We start from the raw sequence: 27,503 nt of genomic DNA on the forward strand, positions 1-27,503 counted from the left end.
ATTGATAACATGTACAGTATATATGCTATATTTACTGTATGGACATGGGATCAGAAAACTATTTTATTTATAAGCAGTAGCCACATGTACCCATAGGGTACCTATTTTTTACTTTGTCAAATATGTAAGGGGCATAATTAAAGGGCAAAATTAGATTTGAAATGAAAACACTTTGTAGCACACCTCTTCATTTTCACATTCCAGGATGCCAGGAACAGAATCGAGGTCAAATCACGCAACAGCGCCATCTAGCAACCAGCGCCTAGAAAGTAGTTTTATGTATGGTTGCGAATGGCAGTCAGTGCACACAGCGAAACCTTTTATTTTCACTTCTGGGTTGAGTACCAGGATCGTCCTGAACTATATATTACAGCATCTTCCTATTTCTATAGTTATTACTCATTTTCAAAGGGGAACAGGAGATATTTAGGTTCGGAAAGTACTCTGCATTGTTCAGTTCATGGTATTGATTTTTTTTTTTGCTGTGCAAGTGACAAATCCACGTTTTGGGGAAAGCCTTGCACCTTTGGGATGTGGTAGAACTAGAGCTTTGCAGCATGAAAGTGCATCTGAACAATCTGCAGGAATTGCGTGATCCAATCATGTCAACATGGACCAGAATCTCAAAGGACTCTTTCCAGCATCTTGGCTGTTCAAGAGCAAACCCGATCATCCCTGATCATCATAGATCAAGTTTTGATCTATATAGTAGTGTGAATGATAGGACCTAAGACACCTTTAAGTGGACGTGTTTCTATTTGCCTTCTATATGGATAATCCCTCTTCAAATAAACTCCTGCTGCTTAAGGCAAATAAACATCCAGGTGTAAATGGGTTCGAAGTGTCAGTTTCCACCTGCTCCCTTCTTATTTCTCACTGTCTTTTTTTCTTTGCTTCCCTCTCACACATTTATCTCCTCTTTCATTGCCTCAATGCTTTTGTCTTTGCTGATGACTTCATTATTAAGGAGCAGAAACAGCAGGCACTCGCTCACAGCCACTCCTCGTCTCACACGCAACACTGAATTCACATAGTCTACGTCTGTGTGTTTATTAATATGTACTTGTGTCTCCTCTGTTTGCTCATTTATTCGTCCATCTGTTTATTTGCTAATTAGCCTCGGTTGGCATTGGGAGGTAAGCTCTTCGGACAGGATGCAGAGATTTGTGGGCAGCGCTTGAGGAAAGCATCAGCATTGTGAGGGAAATCACATTAGAAGCCAAAAATAACAGCTATGGTGCTTCTTAACAAGCCCGACAGCAAGGACAGAATCCAAAGCACACAGGAAGAAACAGAGAGCAATAGTGAGAGCAGTGTACTAAAATAACCCAAATAAGGCAAAATTCCCTGCATGTAATTGCAGACATGAATGTCAAATACATAAAGTGTGGTATCGCTGATGATTCTTGCTTCCAAACGAATGACAAAACCCCAAAAATGCCATCTAAATGCCATTTCATTCTATTCCATTTCTCCAGTTCCATTTTAATATCAGGAGAAAAATCCTGTGTCTCTCTGTGTGCCTTGCTCTCTCCTCGATAGAAAAGGTCTCCCCTGGCAACCCATCACTCTTTGGTGTGCTCTGATTGGTGGGTCTGAAGTCAAGAGCCGAGACAAAACACACATTCAGAGTCGGGAGTGTGCAAGTGAGCAGGACTCAAAGAGACATGTCATGATGAAGCTGAAGAGGAACATGACTAGTTTAGGTTCACTTCAGCTATTAGAAAGTGGTACTAGAAACTGAAACCCAGCAACCTGTTGGGTTTTTTTTAGTGGGTTTTTTTTTTGAGCCACTATTAATATTTGAATATTTGCTTTGTACAAAACCAGCATTGGCTCCTGCTTATAATGAATTATTCGTTCTCGTCTCCTCTCGTTATCTGTAGCTGCTTTATCCTGTTCTACAGGGTCGCAGGCAAGCTGGAGCCTATCCCATCTGACTACGGGCGAAAGGCGAGGTACACCCTGGACAAGTCAACAGGTCATCACAGGGCTGACACAAATGGCCCTTTTCCACTACCCTTTTTCAGCTCACTTCAGCCCGACACGGCTCGTGTTTCGACTACCTCAGAGCAGCACGACTCAGCTCGCTTCAGCCCTGCTCAGCACCCAAAACTCGCACGGTTTTGGAGTGGGGCTGAAGCGAGCCAAACCGAGCCGAGTGGGGCTAGGGGCGTGAGGAGACACTCCCCTGTGCACTGATTGGTGAGGAGGAGTGTCCTCACATGCCCACACACGCCCCGCGAGCACGCTGGGATCTGTAAACACCGTAAACCCAGAAGAAGAAGAATTACGAGAATTATGAAGCCTTATGCGCCTCGCCTCATCTATACGCTCTTGCCAGTATCTGTTGGCGTTGTCGGTGACAACAAGCCACAGCACCAAGACCAGCAACACTAACGACTCCATGTTTATTGTTTACTATCTGGGTCGTGAGACTACCGCTTAAAAGATCACTGATGTCATTGTTTGCGCCGCCTAACGACATCACGTGACGTCCACCCACTTTCGCTAACTCCACCCAATGTGTCCACCCACTTCCAGCCAGCACGGTTCAGCACGGTTGTAGTCGAAATGCAACTCCAACAGCCCCACTCAGCTCGACTCAGCACGGCACGGCTCAGCCCGACTCAGCCGCGTTGGTAGTGGAAAAGCGGCAATAGACACAGACAACCATTCACACTCACACCTACGGTCAATTTAGAGTCACCAGTTAACCTAACCTGCATGTCTTTGGACTGTGGGGGAAACCGGAGCACCCGGAGGAAACCCACGCGGACACGGGGAGAACATGCAAACTCCGCACAGAAAGGCCCTCGCCGGCCCCGGGGCTCGAACCCAGCACCTTCTTGCTGTGAGGTGACAGCGCTAACCACTACACCACCGTGCCGCCCCTAATGAATTATTGAAAGGTGTAATTGATTTTTTGTGGCATTAAAAAGGTTTGTGAGAGCGACGAAGGATTTGCAGAGGATTTTGCAACAATGGAGACAATAAAAAGCAGAATGCTGTTGGAGGAGTGCATTTTCTTGTGATTTGCCCTTGAAGGAGAGAATGCATACGTACGAAGAGAGTAACCCTATCACACTGTCACAAATCCACCCCTTCAGATAGAAAATTAACAAAGTACAACAGGTACCATCATTGTCTTTTTGTAGATTTTATTCTTTTACTCTTAGTATTGATTTTTTGCCTTTTCTGAGAAAGGTTTTAGGCCAATAGCTCGTCGCTGTGTATCTCTTACAGACCAACTGTCATAGATCCAGAGATTCAGCACAAATACCACAACCCCAGAAGATTTACTTCCTACACTGACTGAGATAGTGAAATTTATCATAGACAAAAGGCTTTTAGGTGCTAATGAACTTCATCAAAGCACTCCACTAATGTGTAAAGCTGTTTAACATAACTGTAGAGGAAGTGTACATTTGTTTGAGTCAACATGACACAACCTTCAGCACAGTGGCTCCTCGTTATAACCTTAAGGATTATACACAATTCATATTTATGTGATTCTGCTGTTTTTAACATATATGACTTCACTTATAGGCTAATTATCAAGCTTATTATGAGCTTATTCTGGTGTGCACACTAAAACGTGCAGCGCATATGGTTCCAGTGACTGAAATTTAATACCAGGCTTTTTGTACATTCTTAAAGACTACGCTACTGAGACTATGGTAAGGCCAAAGTAGACCAAATACAAAACCATATAAAATTCTGTATATATGTATACCATCAGAATGGGGGAAAATGTGAAGTTGTTGGTGTCAGACAGCCTGGATTGACTATTTCAGAAACTGATGATCTCCTGGGGTTTTGATGCACAGCAGTCTTTATTCTACTCACATTCATGGATATGAGCAATCGCATGCTCCAATTGGCTACTCTACTACTAGGATATCAGCTCATACAGTGGGGCAAAAAAGTATTTAGTCAGTCACCAATTGTGCAAGTTCTCCCACTTAAAAAAGATGAGAGAGGCCTGTAATTTTCATCATAGGTACACTTCAACTATGAGAGACAAAGTGAGAAAAAAAATCCAGAAAATCACATTTTCTGATTTTTAAAGAATTTATTTGCAAATTATGGTGGAAAATAAGTATTTGGTCAATAACAAAATTTCATCTCAGTACTTTGTTATATACCCTTTGTTGGCAATGACAGAGGTCAAACGTTTTCTGTAAGTCTTCACAAGGTTTTCACACACTGTTGCTGGTATTTTGGCCCATTCCTCCATGCAGATCTCCTCTAGAGCAGTGATGTTTTGGGGCTGTCGCTGGGCAACACGGACTTTCAACTCTCTCCAAAGATTTTCTATGGGGTTGAGATCTGGAGACTGGCTAGGCCACTCCAGGACCTTGAAATGCTTCTTACGAAGCCACTCCTTCGTTGCCCTGGTGGTATGTTTGGGATCATTGTCATGCTGAAAGACCCAGCCATGTTTCATCTTCAATGCCCTTGCTGATGGAAGGAGGTTTTCACTCAAAATCTCACGATACATGGCCCCATTCATTCTTTCCTTTACACGGATCAGTCGTCCTGGTCCCTTTGCAGAAAAACAGCCCCAAAGCATGATGTTTCCACCCCCATGCTTCACAGTAGGTATGGTGTTCTTTGGATGCAACTCAGCATTCTTTCTCCTCCAAACACAACAAGTTGAGTTTTTACCAAAAAGTTCTATTTTGGTTTCATCTGACCATATGACATTCTCCCAATCCTCTTCTGGATCATCCAAATGCTCTCTAGCAAACTTCAGACGGGCCTGGACATGTACTGGCTTAAGCAGGGGGACACGTCTGGCACTGCAGGATTTGAGTCCCTGGCGGCGTAGTGTGTTACTGATGGTAGCCTTTGTTACTTTGGTCCCAGCTCTCTGCAGGTCATTCACTAGGTCCCCCTGTGTGGTTCTGGGATTTCTGCTCACCGTTCTTGTGATCATTTTGACCCCACGGGGTGAGATCTTGCATGGAGCCCCAGATCGAGGGAGATTATCAGTGGTCTTGCATGTCTTCCATTTTCTAATAATTGCTCCCACAGTTGATTTCTTCACACCAAGCTGCTTACCTATTGCAGATTCAGTCTTCCCAGCCTGGTGCAGGTCTACAATTTTGTTTCTGGTGTCGTTTGACAGCTCTTTGGTCTTGGCCATAGTGGAGTTTGGAGTGTGACTGTTTGAGGTTGTGGACAGGTGTCTTTTATATTGATAACGAGTTCAAACAGGTGTCATTAATACAGGTAACGAGTGGAGGACAGAGGAGCCTCTTAGGGCCCGTTTACACGAGGACACTGTCGGGTAAAAACGACTAAATATTTTATCAGAAGTGCCTTTCGTTTACACGGGGACGGCGTTTCCGAGGCTGAAAAACGGATAAAATTGAAAATGCCTTCCAAAGTGGATAAGTTAAAAACGGCCCCCGTTGCATATCCGTCTAAACTACCCAATACGCCAAACTCTGCTCGGATCTGCTCACGTCGGGTACGCGTTTACGTCATACATATGTCATATACTGCACATGCCAGCCCGGGAAGTAAGAAAGTAAGAGCATGTCTGATTACATCGATCCAACGGACCTTCAAGCTGCTCTGTGTTTTAATGCAGTAGATGTGTTTTCCTGCTCACCCGCCCAGCTGGAGCTCCTCAGTTTGGTGTCGCCAAGTTACACACACGCACGCGCGCGCGCGCCGCCTATTCAAGCCGCTCGTGAAACCATAAACCCGAGACTGAAAACAAAACTAGCAGCCGAACGGATTTATTTTGCTGAGATGGACACTGCCTTTTCTCTTCTTCACCGAAACAAGAGTGAGTGTTACTTAATAAAGGCAGATTAAAAGAGTTTCGGTTTGCTCCTGCTCCTCCCTCGAGCACTACAGTACCTCAGCCGGACCGGTGTTCTGTAAAGTTATCCTAGCAAGTTCTCATACAGACCGTTTTATTATTTAAAACAAGTCATTACAAATTATTTGACTCGGCCAAAGACTCGACCAATACGCACAAAACATAAAAATCGGCAAATGCGTGAAATTCTCACCGATTTTCTATCAGCCCAGCTGATCGGTGGGACAAAACTACTGTTAAATTTTCCTACCCTCCTGGATTTCGCGCATGTGTAGTAGGCTTGGTAGGATAACTTGACAGAACAGCGGCGCAGATGTGCAGATCAGACAAGATGGAAGATGTTGCGCATGCGTTCAGACATAGCGGAGACATTTATGCGTCACCGTATAGACGCAGATTTCCTCCTTGAAAACGGTCGTGTAGACGCGGAAAAAAGTGAGAACGAAAACGGACTTTTGCGTTTTTGTTTTATACCGTCCCCGTGTAAAGTGGGCCTTAAAGAAGAAGTTACAGGTCTGTGAGAGCCAGAAATCTTGCTTGTTTGTAGGTGACCAAATACTTATTTTACAGAGGAATTTACCAATTAATTCATTAAAAATCCTACAATGTGATTTCCTGGATTCTTTCCCCCCCATTCTGTCTCTCAAAGTTGAAGTGTACCTATGATGAAAATTACAGGCCTCTCTCATCTTTTTAAGTGGGAGAACTTGCACATCTGGTGGCTGACTAAATACTTTTTTGCCCCACTGTATACCGTGAGTAGAGAAAAACAAAATGGTGTGTTGCTGAATCAACGGAGGACGAAATAAAAATTCTGCTCGAAAACAAAACACCAAAAATTACACAAAAAGCAGCAAAATATGGAATAAAAGTATTTTATGGTAAGAATGTATCTTTTTTTATTTTTCAAGAATTATTATTATTATCACATTTTCCACAAATTGCTACTGTCATTTCGCCGGTTTGTGTACATTTTAAGCGGAAATGATTTTGTCTGACATTTTGTATAAAGTTTTTATTTATTGAATTTGCAAAAAATAACAATAAAAATGCTCGGTTTCTTGAAATCCAGTGAATGTGGATATCATTGTACACCTCGGCGCTCTGTGCCTTGTCGGCTATCAGCTCATGTACGACTCTATTTCATGGAATAACTGTTAAATAGAGTTTATGCAGAATGGTGTGAGAAAATATCATCCACTAATGGCTATTTTACAGCAGAACTATTTGTGAGGCATTTTCAGTTGTCTGTCTGACATCCATCTTTTGTTACAGATCGAATTCCATTGGAATCAATGCAGCAGTTTTGACTGGTAGCGCTTTACATATATATAAGCACATACATATATGTCAACCTATACGGAATGTCCGTATTTTATACGGATTTGATTCAATAAACGTAGTATACGGGCGTATAAATAAAGTTATACAGATTGTTTAAAAAAACTTCAATATTTATTTAGAGCTATAATCAATTCCCACGATGATAAAAGAGCGCATAACATTTACAAATGTACTGTACACCACAGACAGCCAGTAAAGAGTCTTATGAAATCGCGTGTTATCTTGTGGTAGCGAGACTTCGTTCCACTTTTGATCATGCGCACACCGCATTGCGAGAATCCCGCCAACCGTGAAGTCATAGACATATAAACATAGACGCCGCCTTCTGCGTAGAATCATACATCATCATCGCCGCCATATTGGATGTGGCAAAGTGGAGATTCTTCAACCGTCTCTGGTATAGCGTCTAGACAGTAGCCAAGAATAAAGATGCCTCATTCATGTGCTGCGTTTAACTGTACCAACAGGTTTACTGTCCAAACGAGATCACATGGGATTACCTTTCACAGGTGAGACTGGAAAAATACTTTTCATTGTATTTGGTCATTATAACGTAATTTTACGAACAGATTTTTCTGACTTTGTGGCTAATATGAAGTCTCGCGCAATGTGGCTAATATGAAACCTGTCTCCAAACAACGAAGTATTTCCTTCGTAACTACGCTGATAACACTTTGTGTTTTTGTCAAACATTGGAGCTTTGTATTCATTCTGAAGGTTTATTGTTATTAGTATTGAATAAAAAGTAACTGGGATATATCATTGTTAATTATCATTCAAATTTTAGGTAAATTATTTTAATTTGCATCTTATACGGATTTTATAAGGGAAATACGGATTTTGGAGGTTGGTTATACAGGTTTGATTGACCAAAGGTTGACATGTATGCACATATTACGTCTAAAAAGAAAAAAATGTGGCCTGAGCATTTTTTTTCTGTTTCAGTTCTATTTTTTTTTTGCACATAAGTGAGACATAAATAGAAATCCACCCACAAAAAATTTAATAAAAAAACAAACAAAAAAAATGCTGTCTTTTACTTTTTCATATTCAAACATTGTGTTTAAGGGCTATGGAATTTCTAATTTTGCGACTTTTTTTCGTGTCATTTTTCATGCTGTGAAGTTGTGGTGGCATGAAAAGTGAAATAAAATATAATTTCATGCTAAATGGGTTTGCTTCTCACTCAATATAGGCTATATAAAGATCAAGGGTGTAATAGACGTAATTACTTGTAACTGAGTTTGTAACTTAACACAATGTGCAGGCTATATTAGATTAAAAACAACATCTACAAAGTTACTGACATTTACCCGTTTCTTCCAGACCTACTGCTTCGTGGCTGAACTGTCACTTCAGTGAGTTCAGCAGTTTTTGTGAGGTACGAGCTTGCTGTTGTGTTCTCGGATCTTGAAAATCGCACTTCAGAAATAGAGGGAGTGTAAATTGGCAATAAGTGGCAGCACTGCAGGAGGATTCTGCGCTAACACATACCCAATCTTTATAACTGTGCTGAGCAGAAAAGTCAAGCCTTGAGGTGGATGAACTACAACAGCATAAAACCACATTGGGTTCCACGCCTGTCATCCAAGAACAGGAATCTGAGGCTGCAGTGGGGACAGACTCACCAGACAGTCGGAAAAGGCCAGATGATGGATAATTACTGATCCCTTGATGGTTTTTGTTTTTCACACCATTCTGTGTAAACTAGACACTGTTGTGTGTGAAAATCCCAGGAGAACAGCAGTTCTGATACTAGCATCCATGCCATGATCAAAGATCTTATTGGATCATTGCATGTAATAAAAGTAAATATTTTTTCGTGGTGTGGTTTCCATCAAATCCTGCGCTCTGATTGGCTGGTGAGTGGGTCCGTATCCTACGATACGGACCCCAGTTACGGACCCCGGTTACGGACCTCTGGCGACTCGCTCGTTCACAACAACAACAAACATAGTAGCATTTTTGTCAACATTTATCTTTGTTTAATAAGATTTATTTATAAGATTATCAAAAATCTTAGAAATTTTTGCCAGCATTTCTCAGGAAAATAGCATTAATTTTACAGCATGGATAGCGATAACAACAGTGTTCACAGCGAAAGCGAGTTTTACTACCCTGAGGAAGAAGAAATAAAAGAAAACATTTCAGGAGAAAGCTAAAAACCTCTAACTTGCTAACGCTGAGCAAAAACATGGCTGAATCCTGAATGACTCAATTTTGTATAAATAGGGGACTACATAGGTGGCAAAATGTAGTTTTTTTCCTGCCATGGAAGTGCACTTGTATACCGAGGAGGAAGCAATTTGCATTACAGCTGTGAATGAGGATTCAAAATGGCGGCTCGGCTCAGCTCGGCTTGGTTTTCCCTTTCGGGCACTCTCGTTTTCTGTTAGAATTTGGTAAAGAAAAAAATAAATATATTATTTACCAGCTTAAGGTCGGTCCATGTGGTGAAATACCGTGACCTCGGCCTCGGTCGGTACTTTCAAGACCTCGGTCACGATATTTCACGATACGGACCTCCCAGCTGGTAAATAACATATATTTATGGTAAGATATTTACCTCGCCTACGATGGAGTAAGTGGGGCAAGGTATTATAATCAGTTTGTTTGTTTGTGTGTGTCTGTCTGTTAACAATCTAGCGTCCAGACGGTTGCACCGATTGACTTCAGATTTGCAGGGTAGGTGGGCAATGGTCCATAGATTACCTGATTAAATTTTGGGGGTAATCGGGTCAAGGTCACCAGAAAAGTCAACCTTTCCGTCAAAATGCCATATTTTCCATTATAACTCAAAAACGGTTGCCGATAGACAAATGGTTATTATTAGAAACATATAGGAACTCCCATATGGCTTTTCATTTGGCACCATGATCTTTGAGCTTGAGTGACCTTGAAAGGACGGATTTTCAGAGGGCTGTAACTTGAAAACGGTTGATAGTAGACAGATATTTACCATTATCAACTTATAAGAAGTGCTATATGGGCTTTCATTTAGCACCATGACCTTTAACCTTGAATGACTTTGAAATGTCAAACTCAAGGTCATGGATTTTCATAGGACTATAACCTGACAGCTGATGATTGAGAAATATTGCCATTGTCAACATATAGGTATAAAATAAGTGCTGCTGGGTGAGGCTTGTTTTGCCTGGCAACACTTGTAATAGCAGTTAATAGAAACAATCAAAGTTAAAATTTTGTGTTCCAGATGTGTATTATGTAAATCGCCTCAGCAGGCTTAATCACATTTCCTGTTGGATTTTTTGTGAGTCAGTGCCATTTTTTTCTGTCATCCCCCTAGGGCATATATTTTTATCCCTGAATACATTTTTCACTGTTGGAATTGGTATTTCTAAAACTTTTATATCAGTTTATACCCTTCTCCGGTTCTGTTAAAGGTCACTACTTTCTGTTTAAAAGTCTTTGTGATAGCCTTTTTGACTTTTAACTTCTCACAGCAGCTTGAGCATTTGAGTCTGTTTCAACTTTTTATCCCTTAAGTAATATTAAATGTGTTGGCTGTGTGAAGTCATTAAATAGAACCATTAATACGTTTAGTAATGGTTTGTACATAACCTATAAAGATCATTTCATATCATTTGTCTTTTTTTTTCCATTTTATTTCCTTGGCGGTTTTATTTCATGGAATGATGTCACACTTGTCGGTCAATCTCAGTGAATGGGATTAGCTAGGTGGAATTTATTATTTATAGCTATCTTACCTGGTCTAGCATTGTAAAGCAGCTTGTATTGATTACACCACAGGCTTTTTTTCTTAGCCTTGAAGCAAAGATCTGGTACAGAGATTACTTCCTAATCTTGCCTAACAAAGTGCTTTTGTTAGTTTCCACTGAAGTTGACATAACCTTTCTGTGAAATAAACCTGGCTGGCTGGTTATTTCTGTAAGGAATAAGGCACTTGGCAGCATGCTGTTATAGGATAATAATCACCAACGAGGTTGTGTGATGAAGTCTGGTGGGAAGCAGAGTTATAGTTAGAGACTCCAGAGACTCCTATAAAAATGTTACTGAAAATGTCTCCTTACAGAAAGCTTCACCAATGATTACACTGTTTTCTTTGGTAAATAGCAGGTTGGATTTTACTCTTGGATTACGTGGCGTGTCTGCCATTAAAGCTCCCCGTGAATGAGCTGTTTCTACAGAAATTATAATTTATTAGGATTAGCACGTTAATGTAAACCTGTGATTTCAATTATAGCCAGCACTATTGTCAGACCCACTGTTATAGGAATTTAATTTAACCAGATTTTTGTTTATCATGCAGCGTCCACCATATTGCCGGGCAAACAAAGAAACAGCCACGACAGTTAATAATGAAAATTGAGACGACTGCAGTCAGTACAATCTAATTAAAAATGTATATTATACAAGCAGATCGCGTTACATCCAAAAGCTGAAACATGCAGGCATCACTGATCCATATAATTTACCCACAAATTGATTTATTTATTATTTATTCTGCCCACTGTGCGCTCTCTCTCTCTCTCTCTCTCTCTCTCTCTCTCTGTGTTTGTGTACACATGTGCTCAGATGGTTTAAATGCAGAGGAGGAATTTTGCTGTACTTGAGACTTGAGTGTACAGTACATGTGACAAAAATAAAGTCTTCTTCTTCTTCTTCTTCTTAATTTATCCACAAATGTATGTATTCCACTTGAAAAGTGTTCGACAAACCAGCTACCAAATTTGGGACACTATGACATCCTGAACTATTTAGTATTAGGGACTTCTAAATACACTGCAATGCTCGAAAAACCTCATGTTCAGTCATCCAAGATGACTAAAGTCTGTGCAAGGACGAGTAAAGTAAAACTTTAATGGTAATCGTCCAATCAGACGACAAAAGCTAGTGCTGGCAACCTAAGCAACACAGGCACGCAGGCGCTAAGAGAGCAGGGAACCAGTCTAAAGTAGCTTGTCTCATTTCACGGAAAATGCATTAAAAAGTTTTATTCATCAATACGACAATATATAAAAGTACAAAAAATATTTTGAGAAAACCATTCAAATTTCCTTGGTTTTGGTTATAATTCATAATTCATCGAAGTATGCATGTGTTTGCGTGTACAGGAAAAGCTCGGCTCAGAGGGGTTCACGTAATGATGTAATTATACCAATTGGCTAAGGGCAACGAGGGTCAAGGACATTGTGTGCCAGCAGTGCAGTTGAAGCAAGCAGGTGTCAAACTTGGAACTTTTATATCACCAGTTTTTTATATATATATATATATATATATATATATATATATATATATATATATATATATGGTTTATATATTTCATAATGAAATCTATGAAATTTTTATTTTCTAAATATTTATCAACATACCGCCATTGTGGCACCGGAACCTGTGATTGGTGGACAGCCGACAAAGGGTGTCTCCCATTGGTTGTAAATCGTGACATAAAAATTGGAAACACATACAGGACCCACTGATTGGCTGTTCACATACTGAAGCCAAGCGGAGATGTCCAGCGTCTGTTGCTGTTGTCCAAAGAAAACTACAGCTAAAAACGCTCTACTATCGGATTACTTGGACAATCTAAAGCAAGCAAAGCACAACTTTATTCATCACACACTTGTGAAATTTCCTCTCTGCATTTAACCCATCTGAAGCAGTGAACACACACATGCACACACACATGAGCAATGAACACACACACATACCCAGAGCAATGGGCAGCCATGCTAACAGCGCCTGGGGAGCAGTTGGGAGTTAGGTGCCTCGCCCTCGCTGAAGGGCACCTCAGCCCAAAGCCGTCCCATATTAACCTAACCACGTCTTTGAACTGTGGGGGAAGCCAGAGCACCCGGAGGAAACCCACGCAGACGCAGGGAGAACATGCAAACTCCACACAGAAAGGCCCTCACCGGCCGCTGGGTTCGAACCCCGAACCTTCTTGCTGTGAGGCGACTGTGCTAACCACTTACACCACCGTGCTGTGAGAAAGAAGCACAGGATAGATATACACGGAAATTAGAGTTTATTAGCGGTTATGATCCGTACAAAATTCCTCGAAATGACTGGAATGACGATGCAGATTTATGGCCTAGCGTTAGCATTAGCTACACGTTGGAGTATACCTTCTTTTTCCCCAAAAGTCCCGACACAGAAGAACAGTTGAAAAAGAAAAAAAACTACAGAAGCAAGAAAACCTGCTTTGTGTAAAGACTTTTTCCTCACATCAGCTTTTGGGAACAGAATGTTACGAAAGCCAAAGCATTTACTCTCAAAGGGCTCTGAGCTAAACTGTGGGCTAGATGGTATTCCCACCCCTCCATGTCTCATCAACCCCAAGGCCATGTAGTTACACAGCTATCTGCACTTTATCATTTATACAGTGATGCTTATTATTGTTAAAACAATATCTGAAGTGTGATTATTTGTAAAATAACAAAATATCCTGTTCTAGGCTTTCAAACAATATTGTAATATTTTATTTTAATTGTATCTAATAGTGGACGGTACAATAATTACAAACACGAACAGAATCAGCACATTTCAGTTGTAGCTATACAGTAGTCATACAGTAACTATAATCACCCTTGTAATAATAATTTCAATAAACGGTTAATGTTCAGTTCCCTTTTCATTAATTCTCGATTCAGAGGCATAGCTGAGTCACACAGGTTGATCAGTGTGTAACGGACAGTAACAATTTTATCCAAAATAGTTTTTCCTGCCTTCGTCGATTTATTTCCATTTCACATGTGTGTAGCTGTTGTAAAGTTCTCTGTGTGTGTGCGTGTGTAGAACTCTCTCGAACTGTAGGTTCATTTCTACACTCTGGTTCCACGGTGACATTTTGCACAGGACTGGGTTCCTTTGATAACAGAAACAAAACTCCAGCAGTATTATTATACTCATTCAAAACTCTCCACCGCTTAATATACCCTAAATTATTAATTGCTCTGCTACTAGAACTTCTTTCTTTCTGAATGTGTCTGCACATATTAGTGTTATGGTTTTGTGGATTTAGGATAATTATGCTGTTTCACCTACTGTATATTAAAAAAAAAAATCAACTGCATTCTGTCCTCTCCAAAATAAAATAAAGCTCTGGGCAAGTGGAATTGTTTTCCAGGCAAGTATGTTTGGGTGCAGCTTGCCCACTGGGCAAGTAAGGCTGGGAGATTTTTTTCGAGGCCTGCACTGGAGATGCCAAAGGTTTATGAAAGTACAGATGCCTACCAATATTTCAAGGCATGTTTTGTGCTGGAATGTTATGGGAAATTCCCCATAAAGAAAAGTTCCTTATTATGACAAAGGTAAGCTCAAACATGGACTTCTAATAGCAATAATCAAGCCAGGGCCTAGATCTAGCATATTTTATGGTGTTTAGCCGTGTCTACATTATCAGTACATAATAAACATGCTGCAAGTCTCGCGAAGCATTAGGTCTTATAAAATCTGTCACGTCCAAAGCCCACATCCAGATATACATTTTAACGTTGCACAGAGCTTTCACACTAACCTGATATAAAGTGTTCTCCACACACACAGAAATGCTCTGTTGGCATCTAGTCTTCCTGTTTAACTGCAGCTCGCCATTTTTCTCATCTTTCTGGGTTCGCTGGGAAGTAGTGAAAAGTTAAACCAGGCTTATCTCCACATCTGTTATTACATCCAAAAGCACTGCAGGTCTCTGGCATCGTTCTTTTAGATGTAACTGCTACAAGTTTATCTGTAGATGTTTACTGAATTGAGCTTACAGACACTCGCGCACACTTATGCTGGTTGTTATCAAATACAAAGCTTGGCCAGGTAAAAAAAATCCGCAGTTACGATGTCATGTGAACGGCCCTTGAAGAAGATTATATACTGTAGTAAGTACATTTTCTCTCCTTTACGCCTCTACAAAAGACAACTTTAGAAAGTAAATAAAACAAATTCAGTAACATAAATGCTTTTTGCATTAGAGTTTTGATATATTTAAGACAAGTCATTTGAATAAAGCTTATAACACTCCCCGTGTTTGATCTCAGGTTTAGATAGCTCTTCAGCCGTATCTTATGAGCAAGCAACTCACGGTGCCTGATGTCTCACAGCTCCAGAGAGGCGGCAGTGATTGATGGTGTTGATAGTGTGTACTGAAGTGCCCTGCGTGTACAGTGGTGTCCCAGTGCACAGCAGCTCTGTCTCCACCCTGCATCCTGTAGTCTGCCTTCAGGTTCACCTTCAGCTGTGTGCCTGTTAGAAAACATTCAACATTCACAGTAAAACTCAGGAACAAATTGCAGGGAAATTGAATTGTGTAATCTAACAGAATATGGTTCATGTACATATATATCATGTTTAGGCTTTTACCTGTGTGTGTATGTGTGTGTGTGTGTGTGTGTGTGTGTGTGTGTGTGTGTGTGTGTGTGTGTGTGTGAGATCTCAATTCAGAGTGTGGAAAACGCCTTGTCACCTCACATTAGTGGAAAGATAACAAGAAGTGACGTGGTAATTTCTGAATGTCTTTAAAAGACTTGTAGCCAGTCAGTTGTGGGGTTGCCACAATACAGTGTGTGTGTACGTGTGTGTAAGTGTGTGTGTGTGTGTGTGTGTCCTTACTATGAGAGCTTGTGTGTCTGACACACATATGAAAGGTGACCTTGCGTGCTGAGAGTAAGTTGAATGAAGGATAATGTGGATAGCTTGTCCTCTTGGTGTCCAGACTCATCTTTTCAGGTGAAGATGTCCTTTTCTGAAGTTTTCTCTCTCTCTCTCTCTCTCTCTCTCTCTCTCCACTACAGTGGCGACCTTTCCTGCCAGGCCTAAAATATGAGGTCATTGATTCTGCATATATCTCCCTGTACACAGGTAAGCTCCCCTGGGTGTATACACACACACACACACACACCCACACACACAGTACATGTATTCTTCCTTCACCTCAAACCACTTGATCATCTGTCACACCATCTCAGTCACAACACTCCGTGCAACTCCTCACTGCTCGTGACTTTCAGTGTTGTTCTAGCTGTAGTATACTCGAGAAACTAGCACTGCATGTTCTTAGGTTGATGATATATCCAACTTCTCAAACATAACAGGATTCTCCTATTCGGCAGGGTTTGATTTGACAGGAGATGTCATCGGTGGGTAGGGACTTAGAAGGTGGTGAAGTCATAGTAATGTGAGCTAAACAGTAGCACTCCGTTTACTGTGTATGTTTATAATATAACAGCAGTGCTGTTGAATTCTGTCATCTAATTTGTTCGAAGCTATTGATAGTACAGAAGTACAGTAGTACAGGCTGTGATTAAAATGGCAGGTTTACATGAATGTTCTTGTTTTAACATGTTTTTGTTTCTATAGTAACAGCTCAAAGAATATGCCTAATCAGTGATATGTGGAGGTTTTCTCTGAGGAGGCTCTTGTTGAACATTTATGGAAGGAATCTCCAGTTTCAGCACTTTGTGAAATTCAGGACCTTTTCCTCCAAGGGAAAGTCTGCATGACAGAGGACTTTGCTCTTCCTGGCTTTAGGAATTTTGAACTGGGGGGGACTGAGCTGCCAGCAAATGATTCCATTTTGTGTGTGTATATATATATATATATATATATATATATATATATATATATATATATATATACACACACACACACTACTGTTCAAAAGTTTGGGGTCCCTTTGAAATGTCCTTATTTTTGAAAGAAAAGCACTGTTCTTTTCAATGAAGATCACTTTAAACTAATCAGAAATGCACTCTATACATTGCTAATGTGGTAAATGACTATTCTAGCTGCAAATGTGTGGTTTTTGGTGCAATATCTCCATAGGTGTATAGAGGCCCATTTCCAGCAACTCTCACTCCAGTGTTCTAATGGTACAATGTGTTTGCTCATTGCCTCAGAAGGCTAATGGATGATTAGAAAACCCTTGTACAATCATGTTAGCACAGCTGAAAACAGTTGAGCTCTTTAGAGAAGCTATAAAACTGACCTTCCTTTGAGCAGATTGAGTTTCTGGAGCATCACATTTGTGGGGTCGATTAAATGCTCAAAATGGCCAGAAAAATGTCTTGACTATATTTTCTATTCATTTTACAACTTATGGTGGGAAATAAAAGTGTGACATAACATTTTAACATAGCCTATGGAAATCCAAAGTTTACACATTATCATCATGCACAGAAATTGCAAAACTGCAAAACTAGTTTTAAAACCGCTAAGTTCCACCTGTTAAACATAGCGAGAGGCTGGGCTACGTGTGTGTGTGTAAAGTGTAAACCAGTGCATCCTGACTTTCTAACTATGCCTGTGTGTTGCGTGAGCGGCAGTCAGTCAACAACTCTTCGCAAAGTTTCCTTATGAAACAATATGCTCGCTGAAATTATGGCAGGGAACGCCAGATTAAACATTAAAACTGCCTTCTGAGCACTGTATCTACAGGCTACCACCGAAAGAAGGAGGCTACCAGAAAGGCATCTCTACTCCGTACGAGTTTACTTTCACTACGACATTACTTTGAACAGACTATCAAAAAATTGCAAGGTGATATGATAAAGTAAGGCGGCACGGTGGTGTAGTGGTTAGCGCTGTCGCCTCACAGCAAGAAGGTCCTGGGTTTGAGCCCCGGGGCTGGCGAGGGCCTTTCTGTGTGGAGTTTGCATGTTCTCCCCGTGTCCGTGTGGGTTTCCTCCGGGTGCTCCGGTTTCCCCCACAGTCCAAAGACATGCAGGTTAGGTTAACTGGTGACTCTAAATTGAGCGTAGGTGTGAATGTGAGTGTGAATGGTTGTGTGTCTATGTGTCAGCCCTGTGATGACCTGGCGACTTGTCCAGGGTGTACCCCGCCTTTCGCCCGTAGTCAGCTGGGATAGGCTCCAGCTTGCCTGCGACCCTGTAGAACAGGATAAAGCGGCTACAGATAATGAGATGAGATGAGATGATAAAGTAAGGCACAGTTTACTTACAGTCGGTTTTTTTTTTTTAAAAATGATGCAATCGTTTTCTGCCTTTTGGCACCCTTCATCATGCCGTGTTGGGGTCCTGAACTAGGAGGCGCGGGTAACCATAGCAACCAAGCTCGAGCTCGCAACCTGTGCAATCTGCGCAGTTGCAGCTATGTGTGTACTGCTGTGCACCTCAATAAACCGAATGGTAATTAGTCTTTTGATTTTTCCGTGAGGTTTGCCTTATGCAGTGAAAGACAGCATAGACGTTTTTTCCTGCCTATAAGTGGGGGGGACCGAACGAGGTGAATTTAAATCTGGGTGGGACGAATCCCCCCCGTCCCCCCCTCTATCTGCGCCCGTGATATTGCGGTGCCGTTAGGGGAATAAAACACTTTGGGACATGATGTTATAGGAAAATAATCAACTTCTGCGTGGTAAAAATAACTATTATTTTCCTATAACAGCAATCCTTGTTATGTTTTATTATTTACTTATATGGGGTTAGCAGTATTGATACTGTATTATGGAAATGTGATTTAAAAAAGGTTTTGATAGTGTGGCTGCATGCTAAGGGATTAATTTAACTTCAACCTCAATTCCAAAAAAGTTGGGATGCTGTGTAAGCTGTAAATAAAAACAGAATGTGAAGATTTGGAAATCAAAGAAATCATATATATTTCATTGAAAATAGTACAAAGACAATATATCAAATGTTGAAACTGAGAAATTTTATTGTTTTTTTGAAAAATATAGGCTCATTTTGAATTTGATGTCAGCAGCACATTTCAGAAAAGTTGGGACAGGGGTATGTTCACCACTGTGTTGCATCACCTCTACTTTTAACAACACTCTGTAAACATTTGGGAACTGAGGAGACCAGTTGCTGTAGTTTTGAAAGAGAAATGTTGTCCCATTCTTTCCTGATATACAAGTTCAGTTGCTCAACAGTTCGGGTCTCCTTTGTCATATTTTGCACTTCATAATGCACCAAATGTTTTAAATGGGAGACAGGTCTGGACTGCAGGCAGGCCAGTTTAGCACCTGAACTCTCTTACTACGGAGCCATGCAGTTTTAATATGTGCAGAAAGCAGTTTGGCATTGTCTTGCTGAAAGAAGGAAGGCCTTCCCTGAAAAAGATTTTGTCTGGATGGCAGCATATTGCTCTGAAATGTGTATATATCATTCATGTACAAGCTACCCATGTCATGTGCACTAATGTCCCCTCATACCATCACAGATGCTGGCTTTTGAACTGTGCACTGATAAGCCGGATGGTCCCTCTCCTCTTTAGCCTGGAGGACGTGGTGTCCATGATTTCTAAAAAGAATTTCAACTTTTGATTCGTCAGACCTCGGGACAATTTTCCACTTCGCCTCAGTCCATCGTAAAAGAGCTCGGGCCCAGAGAAGGTGGCGGTGTTTCTGGATATTGTTTATATCTGGTTTTAACTTACATTTGTGGATGCAGTAATGAACTGTTTTCACAGACAATGGTTTTCTGAAGCGTTCCTGAGCCCATACACTGATTTCCACTACAGACATGTGTCTGCTTTTCCAGACCATAGATGTACCATAGATGATGTGATCCCCAAATTCTTTGCAATTTTACATTGAGGACCGTTATTCTTAAATCATTGCACTGTTTGCTCACGCAGTCTTTCACAGAGCGGTGAATGCCTCCCCATCTTTACTTCTGAAAGACTCCGCCTCTCTGGGATTCTCTTTTTATACCCAGTCATATTACTGACCTGCTGCCAATTAACCAAATTAGTTTTATTTTGGTTTTTTTTGGTTTTAGCATTGCACAATTTTCTCAGTCTTTTGTTGCCCCGTCCCAACTTTTCTGAAACGTGTTGCTCACATCAAATTCAAAATGAGCATATATTTTTCAAAAATAAATAAATTAAATTTATCAGTTTCAACATTTGATGTTGTCTTTGTACTATTTTCAATTAAATATAGGGTCTCCATGATTTGCAAATTATTGCATTCTGTTTTTATTTACAGTTTACACAGCATCCCAACTTTTTTGGAATTGGGGTTCTACAAAATGAACAAATTGCCAATCAGATGTTTATCAGTAATGTTTCATCTTAAATAGGGATACTGTATGAAGGATAGCTAGCTCAGATGTGACAGTTTCATCTGGTTATATAAACAGTTTTATGTCGCAAGAATGAATCAGGAGGCAGAGTAGTGGAGTTGTGTGGGTTTCCACCAGGATCTGTGGTTTCCTTTGACTTCCCAAAAGCATTGCAGTTGTTAGCCTGACTATAATAAATTGCTCTTGAGTAATTTATCCCTGTGTGTGTGTGTGTGTGTACATGATATCTTGTGATGGGTGTCCCGTTCAGGGTGTATTCTCATTTCCGCCAAGTGTTCCTAGGATTGGCTCTGGATTCATTGTGACCAGGATAAAGCAGTCATACCAATCCTGTTTATAAATGCTAGCTTCATTTCCCAGAATCCTCCACTACAAAACTGTCCAATCCATCACATAACCCACTGCCTTACTCTCACTTCCTGGACTTCTAATTACTTACTACGTGTGCGCGCCTCAAACCTCAGCTCATTGCAAAGTATTGCTCCTCGTTCATCACTAGCCAGTGTTAGGAAGCCTTTATTTTAGTAAGCACATTATTAGAGTTTTTGACCATGATTAATTCAGTTGAGTTTGAATTGAGTTTGCGCTAATTAGTCTACTACATTTGTTAATCACCTGAACCCTGGCATGTACTTTGACTTTGTCTCTTTCCGTCCTTTTGGGTTTGTCTGCTTTGCCAATAAACCTGTATTTGTGTCCATTCATGACACATTCAACCTTCAAAAATGGTCAAATAAAAGTCGCACTGTAGCTCCTACAACATATGTGGATTTTCTTGGAAAAAAACCCAAGTCTGACCAGTGACACTAAGTTAATCAGGCAGCAGATTTGACTTTTTAATATTTAAGGATTGTCCCTATATTTCATTATGCTATCTTGCATTTGTAGGCGAGAGTCCTCAAGCTTTTTAAGACATTATTAGTTATCCATGGGAGGGTTGAGACAATTCTGTATTTAAAGGTGTTACTTCTGTCCCAAAATCCTCTCCTCAAGGGTGGTCTGATGATTTTTGTGTCATCTGGATAGAGATCGGCGGCACGGTGGTGTAGTGGTTAGCGCTGTTGCCTCACAGCAAGAAGGTCTGGGGTCGAGCCCCGTGGCCGGCGAAGGGCCTTTCTGTGCGGAGTTTGCATGTTCTCCCCGTGTCTGCGTGGGTTTCCTCCGGGTGCTCCGGTTTCCCCCACAGTCCAAAGACATGCAGGTTAGGTTAACTGGTGACTCTAAATTGAGCGTAGGTGTGAATGTGAGTGTGAATGGTTGTCTGTGTCTATGTGTCAGCCCTGTGATGACCTGGCGACTTGTCCAGGGTGTACCCCGCCTTTCGCCCGTAGTCAGCTGGGATAGGCTCCAGCTTGCCTGTGACCCTGAAGAAGGATAAAGTGGCTAGAGATAATGAGATGAGATGGATAGAGATCTCTGATTTTACAAACAGATGTGGCAGCAGAAAATGCTTTGGGCAGCTGCTGCTGCTGCACACAGTGCTGATTCATTTTGAAGTGTGTACGTGAACAATGTTTAATTACTTCTAGCAATCATGAAATAATAGATGCATCAGAAGAGTCTTTCTTTTCATCACTTCATCCTCGTACTGTCTTCACTGTGGGCTCATTAGAAGGAAAAATAAAGTCAATTGTAATGAAGCATCCCACAAGCTGATTAAATTGCATTTTTATATTTAATCAGAACCAAAAATCACGGTTTCTAGATGATTTGCATTCATGAAATTTTAGATGTACGTTCTTATTCCTATTTAGAAGAATATTACAGAGAAACCTTTGAAAATGATTATAATTGTTGGATTCCTATTAGCTTTTATACTGAAAATATGCTTTGTTCAGCAAATGGGATTTTCTTGAGGAAACAGTGAAGTGCTATTCCAACAAACTGTTCGGTTGAAGAAAAAAGTCTGGAGAGTTTATTCACAGTAAAATAAACATTTAAATGACTCAATTTTTGTTTTTGTAGGCAAATTTAATTAAGCTTTGCACTTCAAAAACAGGAAGAATGCTTGTAGAAATATTAGCAATTAACTGGCATAGATTGAGTGTGATATCTATTGTTATTCTATCCACATTCACTGGATATGAGCAATCATGCGCTCTGATTGGCTAATATACTACTAGGCTATCAGCTCATATACTGTGAGTAGAGAAAAACAAAATGGCAGAGCATAATCAAGTCAGATATATCACTTTATCAAGTATTTAAAAGAAACAAAGAGCTTAAAGAATATAGTCATCCCCAAATATCTCCTGTTCCAAACTCAAGCCCAATTGGTGGCGGTAATGCACCTTTAAGTTGGTTTACCAACCACCAAAAAAAACCTAAAGAAGAAGAAGAAAATGGCGGCGCGTGTTGCTGAACCAACTGAGGACGAAATAAAAACTACTCAAAAACAAAACCCAAAAAATGGCAACAAAATATGGAATTTGTTATGGAAAATATGTATTTGATGGTAAGAACATAACTTTTTTATTTTTCAAGAATTATTATTATAGCATTTTTCAAAAATTGCTATTGTCATTTTGGCAGTTTATTTACATTCTAAGCGGATATGATTTTGTCAGACATTTTGTATAAAGTTTTTATTCATCAAATTTGCAAAAAATTAAAATAAAATGCTCTGTTTCTGAAAAATCCAGTGAATGTGGATAGAATAAAACAGTCATTCCACTCAGTCTCATCGTACATGGCTTATAGCCAACTCGGTGCTACAAGTCTCATCGGCTATCAGCTCATGTACGGCTCGATTTTGTGGAATAACTGTTAATTTTTTTTTCACGTTCCGGTTTCCATCAAATCCTGCGCTCTGATTGGCTGGCGAGCGGGTCCGTATCCTACGATACGGACCCCAGTTACAGGCCCCAGATACAGACCTCTGGCGACTCGCTCATTCACAACAACAAACATAGTAGCAATTTTTGTCAACATTTATCTTTTTTTTAAAGAAGATTTATTTATAAGATTTTTATCAAAAATCTTATAAATTTTGCCAGCATTTCTCAGGAGAATAGCATTAATTTTACATCATGGACAGTGATAACGACAGTGTTCACAGCGAAAGCGAGTTTTACTGCCCTGAGGAAGAAGAAATAAAAGAAAACATTTCAGGAGAAAGCTAAAAACCTCTAACTGTTGCTAATGCCGAGCAAAAACATGGCTGAATCCTGAATGACTCAATTTTCTATAAATAGGGGACTACATAGGCGGCAAAATGTAGTTTTTTTTCCTGCCATGGAAGTGCACTTGTATACCGAGGAGGAAGCCATTTGCATTACAGCCGTGAATGAGGATTCAAAATGGCGGCTCGCCTCGGCTCGGTTTTCCCTTTCAGGCGCTCTCGTTTTCTGTTAGAATTTGGTAAAGAAAAAAATAAATATATTATTTACCAGCTTAAGGTCGGTCCGTATGGTGAAATACCGTGACCTCGGCCTTAAATACTGACCTCGGCCCAGAGGGCCTCGCTCAGTACTTTCAAGACCTCAGTCACAGTATTTCACGATACGGACATCCCAGCTGGTAAATAACACATATATATTCTATCCACGTTCACTGGATATGAGGAATCACATGCTCTGATTGGCTACTCTACTAATAGGCTATCAGCTCATATACACTGAGTAGAGAAAAACAAAATGGCGGCGTGTGTTGCTGAACCAACTGAGGACAAAATAAAAAGTCTACTCGAAAATAAAATTTAAAAAATACAAAAAAGCAACAAAATATGGAATAAGAGTATTTGATGGTAAGAACATATCTTTTTTTAAATTTTTCAAGCATTATTATTATCGCATTTTTATCAAATTGCTACTGTCATTTCGCCGGTTTGTTTACATTCTAAGCGGAAATGATTTTGTATGACGTTTTGTTTGAAGTTTTCATTGATCAAATTTGCTAAAAATAAAAATGCTCTGTTTCTCAAAATCCAGTGAATGTGGATAGAATAAGACAGTTATTCCTCTCAATCTCGTCATATATAGCTTATAGCTATCAGCTCAAGTACGACTCGGTTTCGTGGAATAACAGTTGTAGACACATATGTCTTTTCACCTGTAGTGTATCTGCGTAAGCATGGGATTAAAGTTCCTCAGGTGAATGAGCATCAGATATCATTTTGTCATACACAGATCTCATCAGACTGTGTGTCTTCGTTGTCATTCATGTCATTACTGTGGAAATGAAACTCACGACTGACTGGCGTGTATGAAATTGTGTCTTTTCTCGCATTCCTGTGTAAATTCTCTTTTCGCCATTTCCCCAAGAAGCTTGATGGACTTGCACTAGTCTCTAAATATTATGAGAATCTGAAATCATTCCAGTCATTCATTGTGTTTACGCCTCAGTTCCCACACTGGTTTGATGGAGGTGGGAGAAAGGGATTGTGGGACACAAGTTGCTTAGCAACCGCAGCCAGCAGAAGCCCAAGTTTTCCAATCCTTAACCATTTCCTCCCCAGAGGCACACAGCAGCTTGTGAAATTTATCAGACTATTATGATTTTCTTGCCAGAGACAGAAAAGCACAGGAACTCCTACTCCTTCATACGCCTAAATGTCTGCCTCAATCATCTTTTTATTATTCGTCAGCCTTTATGTCCATTTCTCATCCACTCTGTTCCAGCTGCTTTATGGTCCCTTAACATGAATTAAAATATGTCTATGATCATCAGTTATAGCTATTCAGTGACCCTGAATCCCCCCAGATAGGATTGCGAGACTCTCTCATTATGCTAAATGATGCTTTTAATCAAATCGCTGTAGCCAGGACCTATCTGCTGCAGTTTCCCCATCACACGATAGCTATGATGGCTAACGTGATTCCTCCATGATTCATGGCCTGTCAATGCACAATTTTTGCCAATATTTATACAAATGAGTGTCTGACGTGTTGAGGAGAGAGGCTGTTAACTACACAAAATGTCTAAACCGATCACTCAGTTTGCAATACTGAGACAGAGAGAGAAAACTTCATCCTTCCTGCTCAGTGAGAGCCTGTGCTGCTTTAGGTTCAATGTTTAATTATGTAGTTTAAAATTTGTATATAATTTCCTGTTTTTATTTTCAGTTTTGTCCTTTTTTTTGTTTTTAGAGTGTTTCTATATTACAGGTGCTTTATTTAGTTTATATGTTTTAGCTACAGCCTCTGTTTTAGTCATTTTAATTATGGGGACAAACTGAAAAGGTTTTTGTGTACTACCAGAATGAGCATGCACTATGTGAAACTAGACCTCACATGCATAGAAAATGAAATACTTTTATTTATTTCAATATCTTGTTAACTTTGTTTATTTACAACCCCAATTCCAAAAAAGTTGGGACACTGTGTGAACTGTAAATAAAAACAGAATGTGAAGATTTGCAAATCATGGAAAGCCTATATTTCATTGAAAATAGTACAAAGACAAGATATCAAATGTTGAAAGTGAGACATTTTATTGTTTTGGGGTTTTTTTGAAAAATATATGCTCAATTTGGGGCAGCATGGTGGTGTAGTGGTTAGCACTGTCGCCTCACAGCAAGAAGGTCCTGGGTTTGAGCCCAGTTGTTGGCGAGGGCCTTTCTGTGTGGAGTTTGCATGTTCTCCCCGTGTCTGCATGGGTTTCCTCCGGGTGCTCCAGTTTCCCCCAAAGACATGCAGGTTAGGCTAATTGGTGGCTCTAAATTGACTGTAGTTGTGAATGTGAGTGTGAACGGTTGCTTGTCCAGGGTGTACAACACCTCTCACCAAAAGTCAGCTGGGATAGGCTCCAACTTGCCTGCGACCCTGTACAGGATAAGCAGCTCCAGATAATGGATGGATGGATGCTCATTTTGAATTTGATGTCAGCAACATGTTTCAAAAAAGGTGGGACAGGGGCATGTTTACCACTGTTGCATCACCTCTACTTTTAACAACACTGTAAACATTTGGGAACTGAGAACAATTGCTGTAGTTTTGAAAGAGAGATGTTGTCCCATTCTTGCCTGATATACAATTTCAGTTGCTCAACAGTTCGGGGTCTCCTTTGTCACATTTTGCACTTCATAATGCACCAAATGTTTTAAATAGGAGACAGGTCTGGGCCACAAGCAGGCCGGTTTAGCACCCGGACTCTTACTACAGAGCCATGCAGTTTTAATATGTGCAGAAAGCAGTTTGGCATTGTCTTGCTGAAAGAAGGAAGGCCTTCCCTGAAAAAGATTTTGTCTGGATGGCAGCATATTGCTCTGAAACAATGTATATATCATTCAGCATTAATGATGCCTTCTCAGATGTACAAGCTACCCATGTCATGTGCACTAGTGCACCCTCATACCATCACAGATGCTGGCTTTTGAACTGTGCACTGATAATCCAGATGGCCCCTCTCATCTTTAGCCTGGAGGACGTGGTGTCCATGATCTCTAAAAAGAATTTCTACTTTTTATTCGTCAGACCTCGGGACAATTTTCCACTTCGTCTCAGTCCATCGTAAAAGAGCTCGGACCCAGAGAAGGTGGCAGTGTTTCTGGATATTGTTTATATCTGGTTTTAACTTGCATTTGTGGATGCAGTAATGAACTGTTTTCAGAGATTATGGTTTTCTGAAGTGTTCCTGAGCCCATACACTGATCTCCACTACAGACACGTGTCTGCTTTTAATGCAGTGTCGCCTGAGGGCCTGAAGATCACAGGCATCCAATGTCAGTTTTCAGCCTTGTCTCTTGCATACAGAGATTTCTCCAGATTCTCTGAATTTTTTGATGATATTATGTACCATAGATGATCCATCCATTATCCGTAACCGCTTATCCTGTACAGGGTCGCAGGCAAGCAGGAGCCTATCCCAACTGACTATGGGAGAGAGGTGGGGTACGCCCTGGACAAGTTTCCAGGTCATCACAGGGCTGACACATAGAGGCAAACAAACATTCACACTCAGTCAATTTAGAGTCACCAGTTAACCTAACTTGCATGTCTTTGGACTGTGGGGGAAACTGGAGCACCCGGAGGAAACCCACGCGGACATGGGGAGAACATGCAAACTCTGCACAGAAAGGCCCTCGTCGGCCGCTGGGCTCGAACCCAGGACCTTCTTGCTGTGAGGCAACAGTGCTAACCACTACACCACTGTGCCACCCACTATAGATGATGTGATCCCCAAATTCTTTGCCATTTTACATTGAGGAACGTTATTCTTAAATTGTTGCACTGTTTGCCCACACAGTCTTTCACAGAGTGGTGAACCCCTCCCCATCTTTACTTCTGAGAGACTCCGCCTCTCTGGGATGCTCTTTTTATACCCAGCCATGTTACTGACCTGTTGCCAATTAACCAAATTAGGTT

At 40.6% G+C, this 27,503-nt stretch overlaps 1 protein-coding gene across 1 annotated transcript in view; it reads left to right on the top strand.

Moving 5' to 3' along the window:
- The window catches only part of b4galnt4a (beta-1,4-N-acetyl-galactosaminyl transferase 4a), a 373,302-nt gene that overhangs the window by 318,323 nt on the left and 27,476 nt on the right, over positions 1 to 27,503 (top strand). Inside the window, exon 9 of the mRNA XM_060915089.1 lies at positions 15,949 to 16,015. Coding sequence (XP_060771072.1) covers positions 15,949 to 16,015 — 67 coding nt within the window. The remainder of the gene's footprint in view (positions 1 to 15,948; positions 16,016 to 27,503) is intronic.

Source organism: Neoarius graeffei, chromosome 2, assembly GCF_027579695.1.
Source record: "Neoarius graeffei isolate fNeoGra1 chromosome 2, fNeoGra1.pri, whole genome shotgun sequence".
NCBI lineage: Eukaryota > Metazoa > Chordata > Actinopteri > Siluriformes > Ariidae > Neoarius > Neoarius graeffei.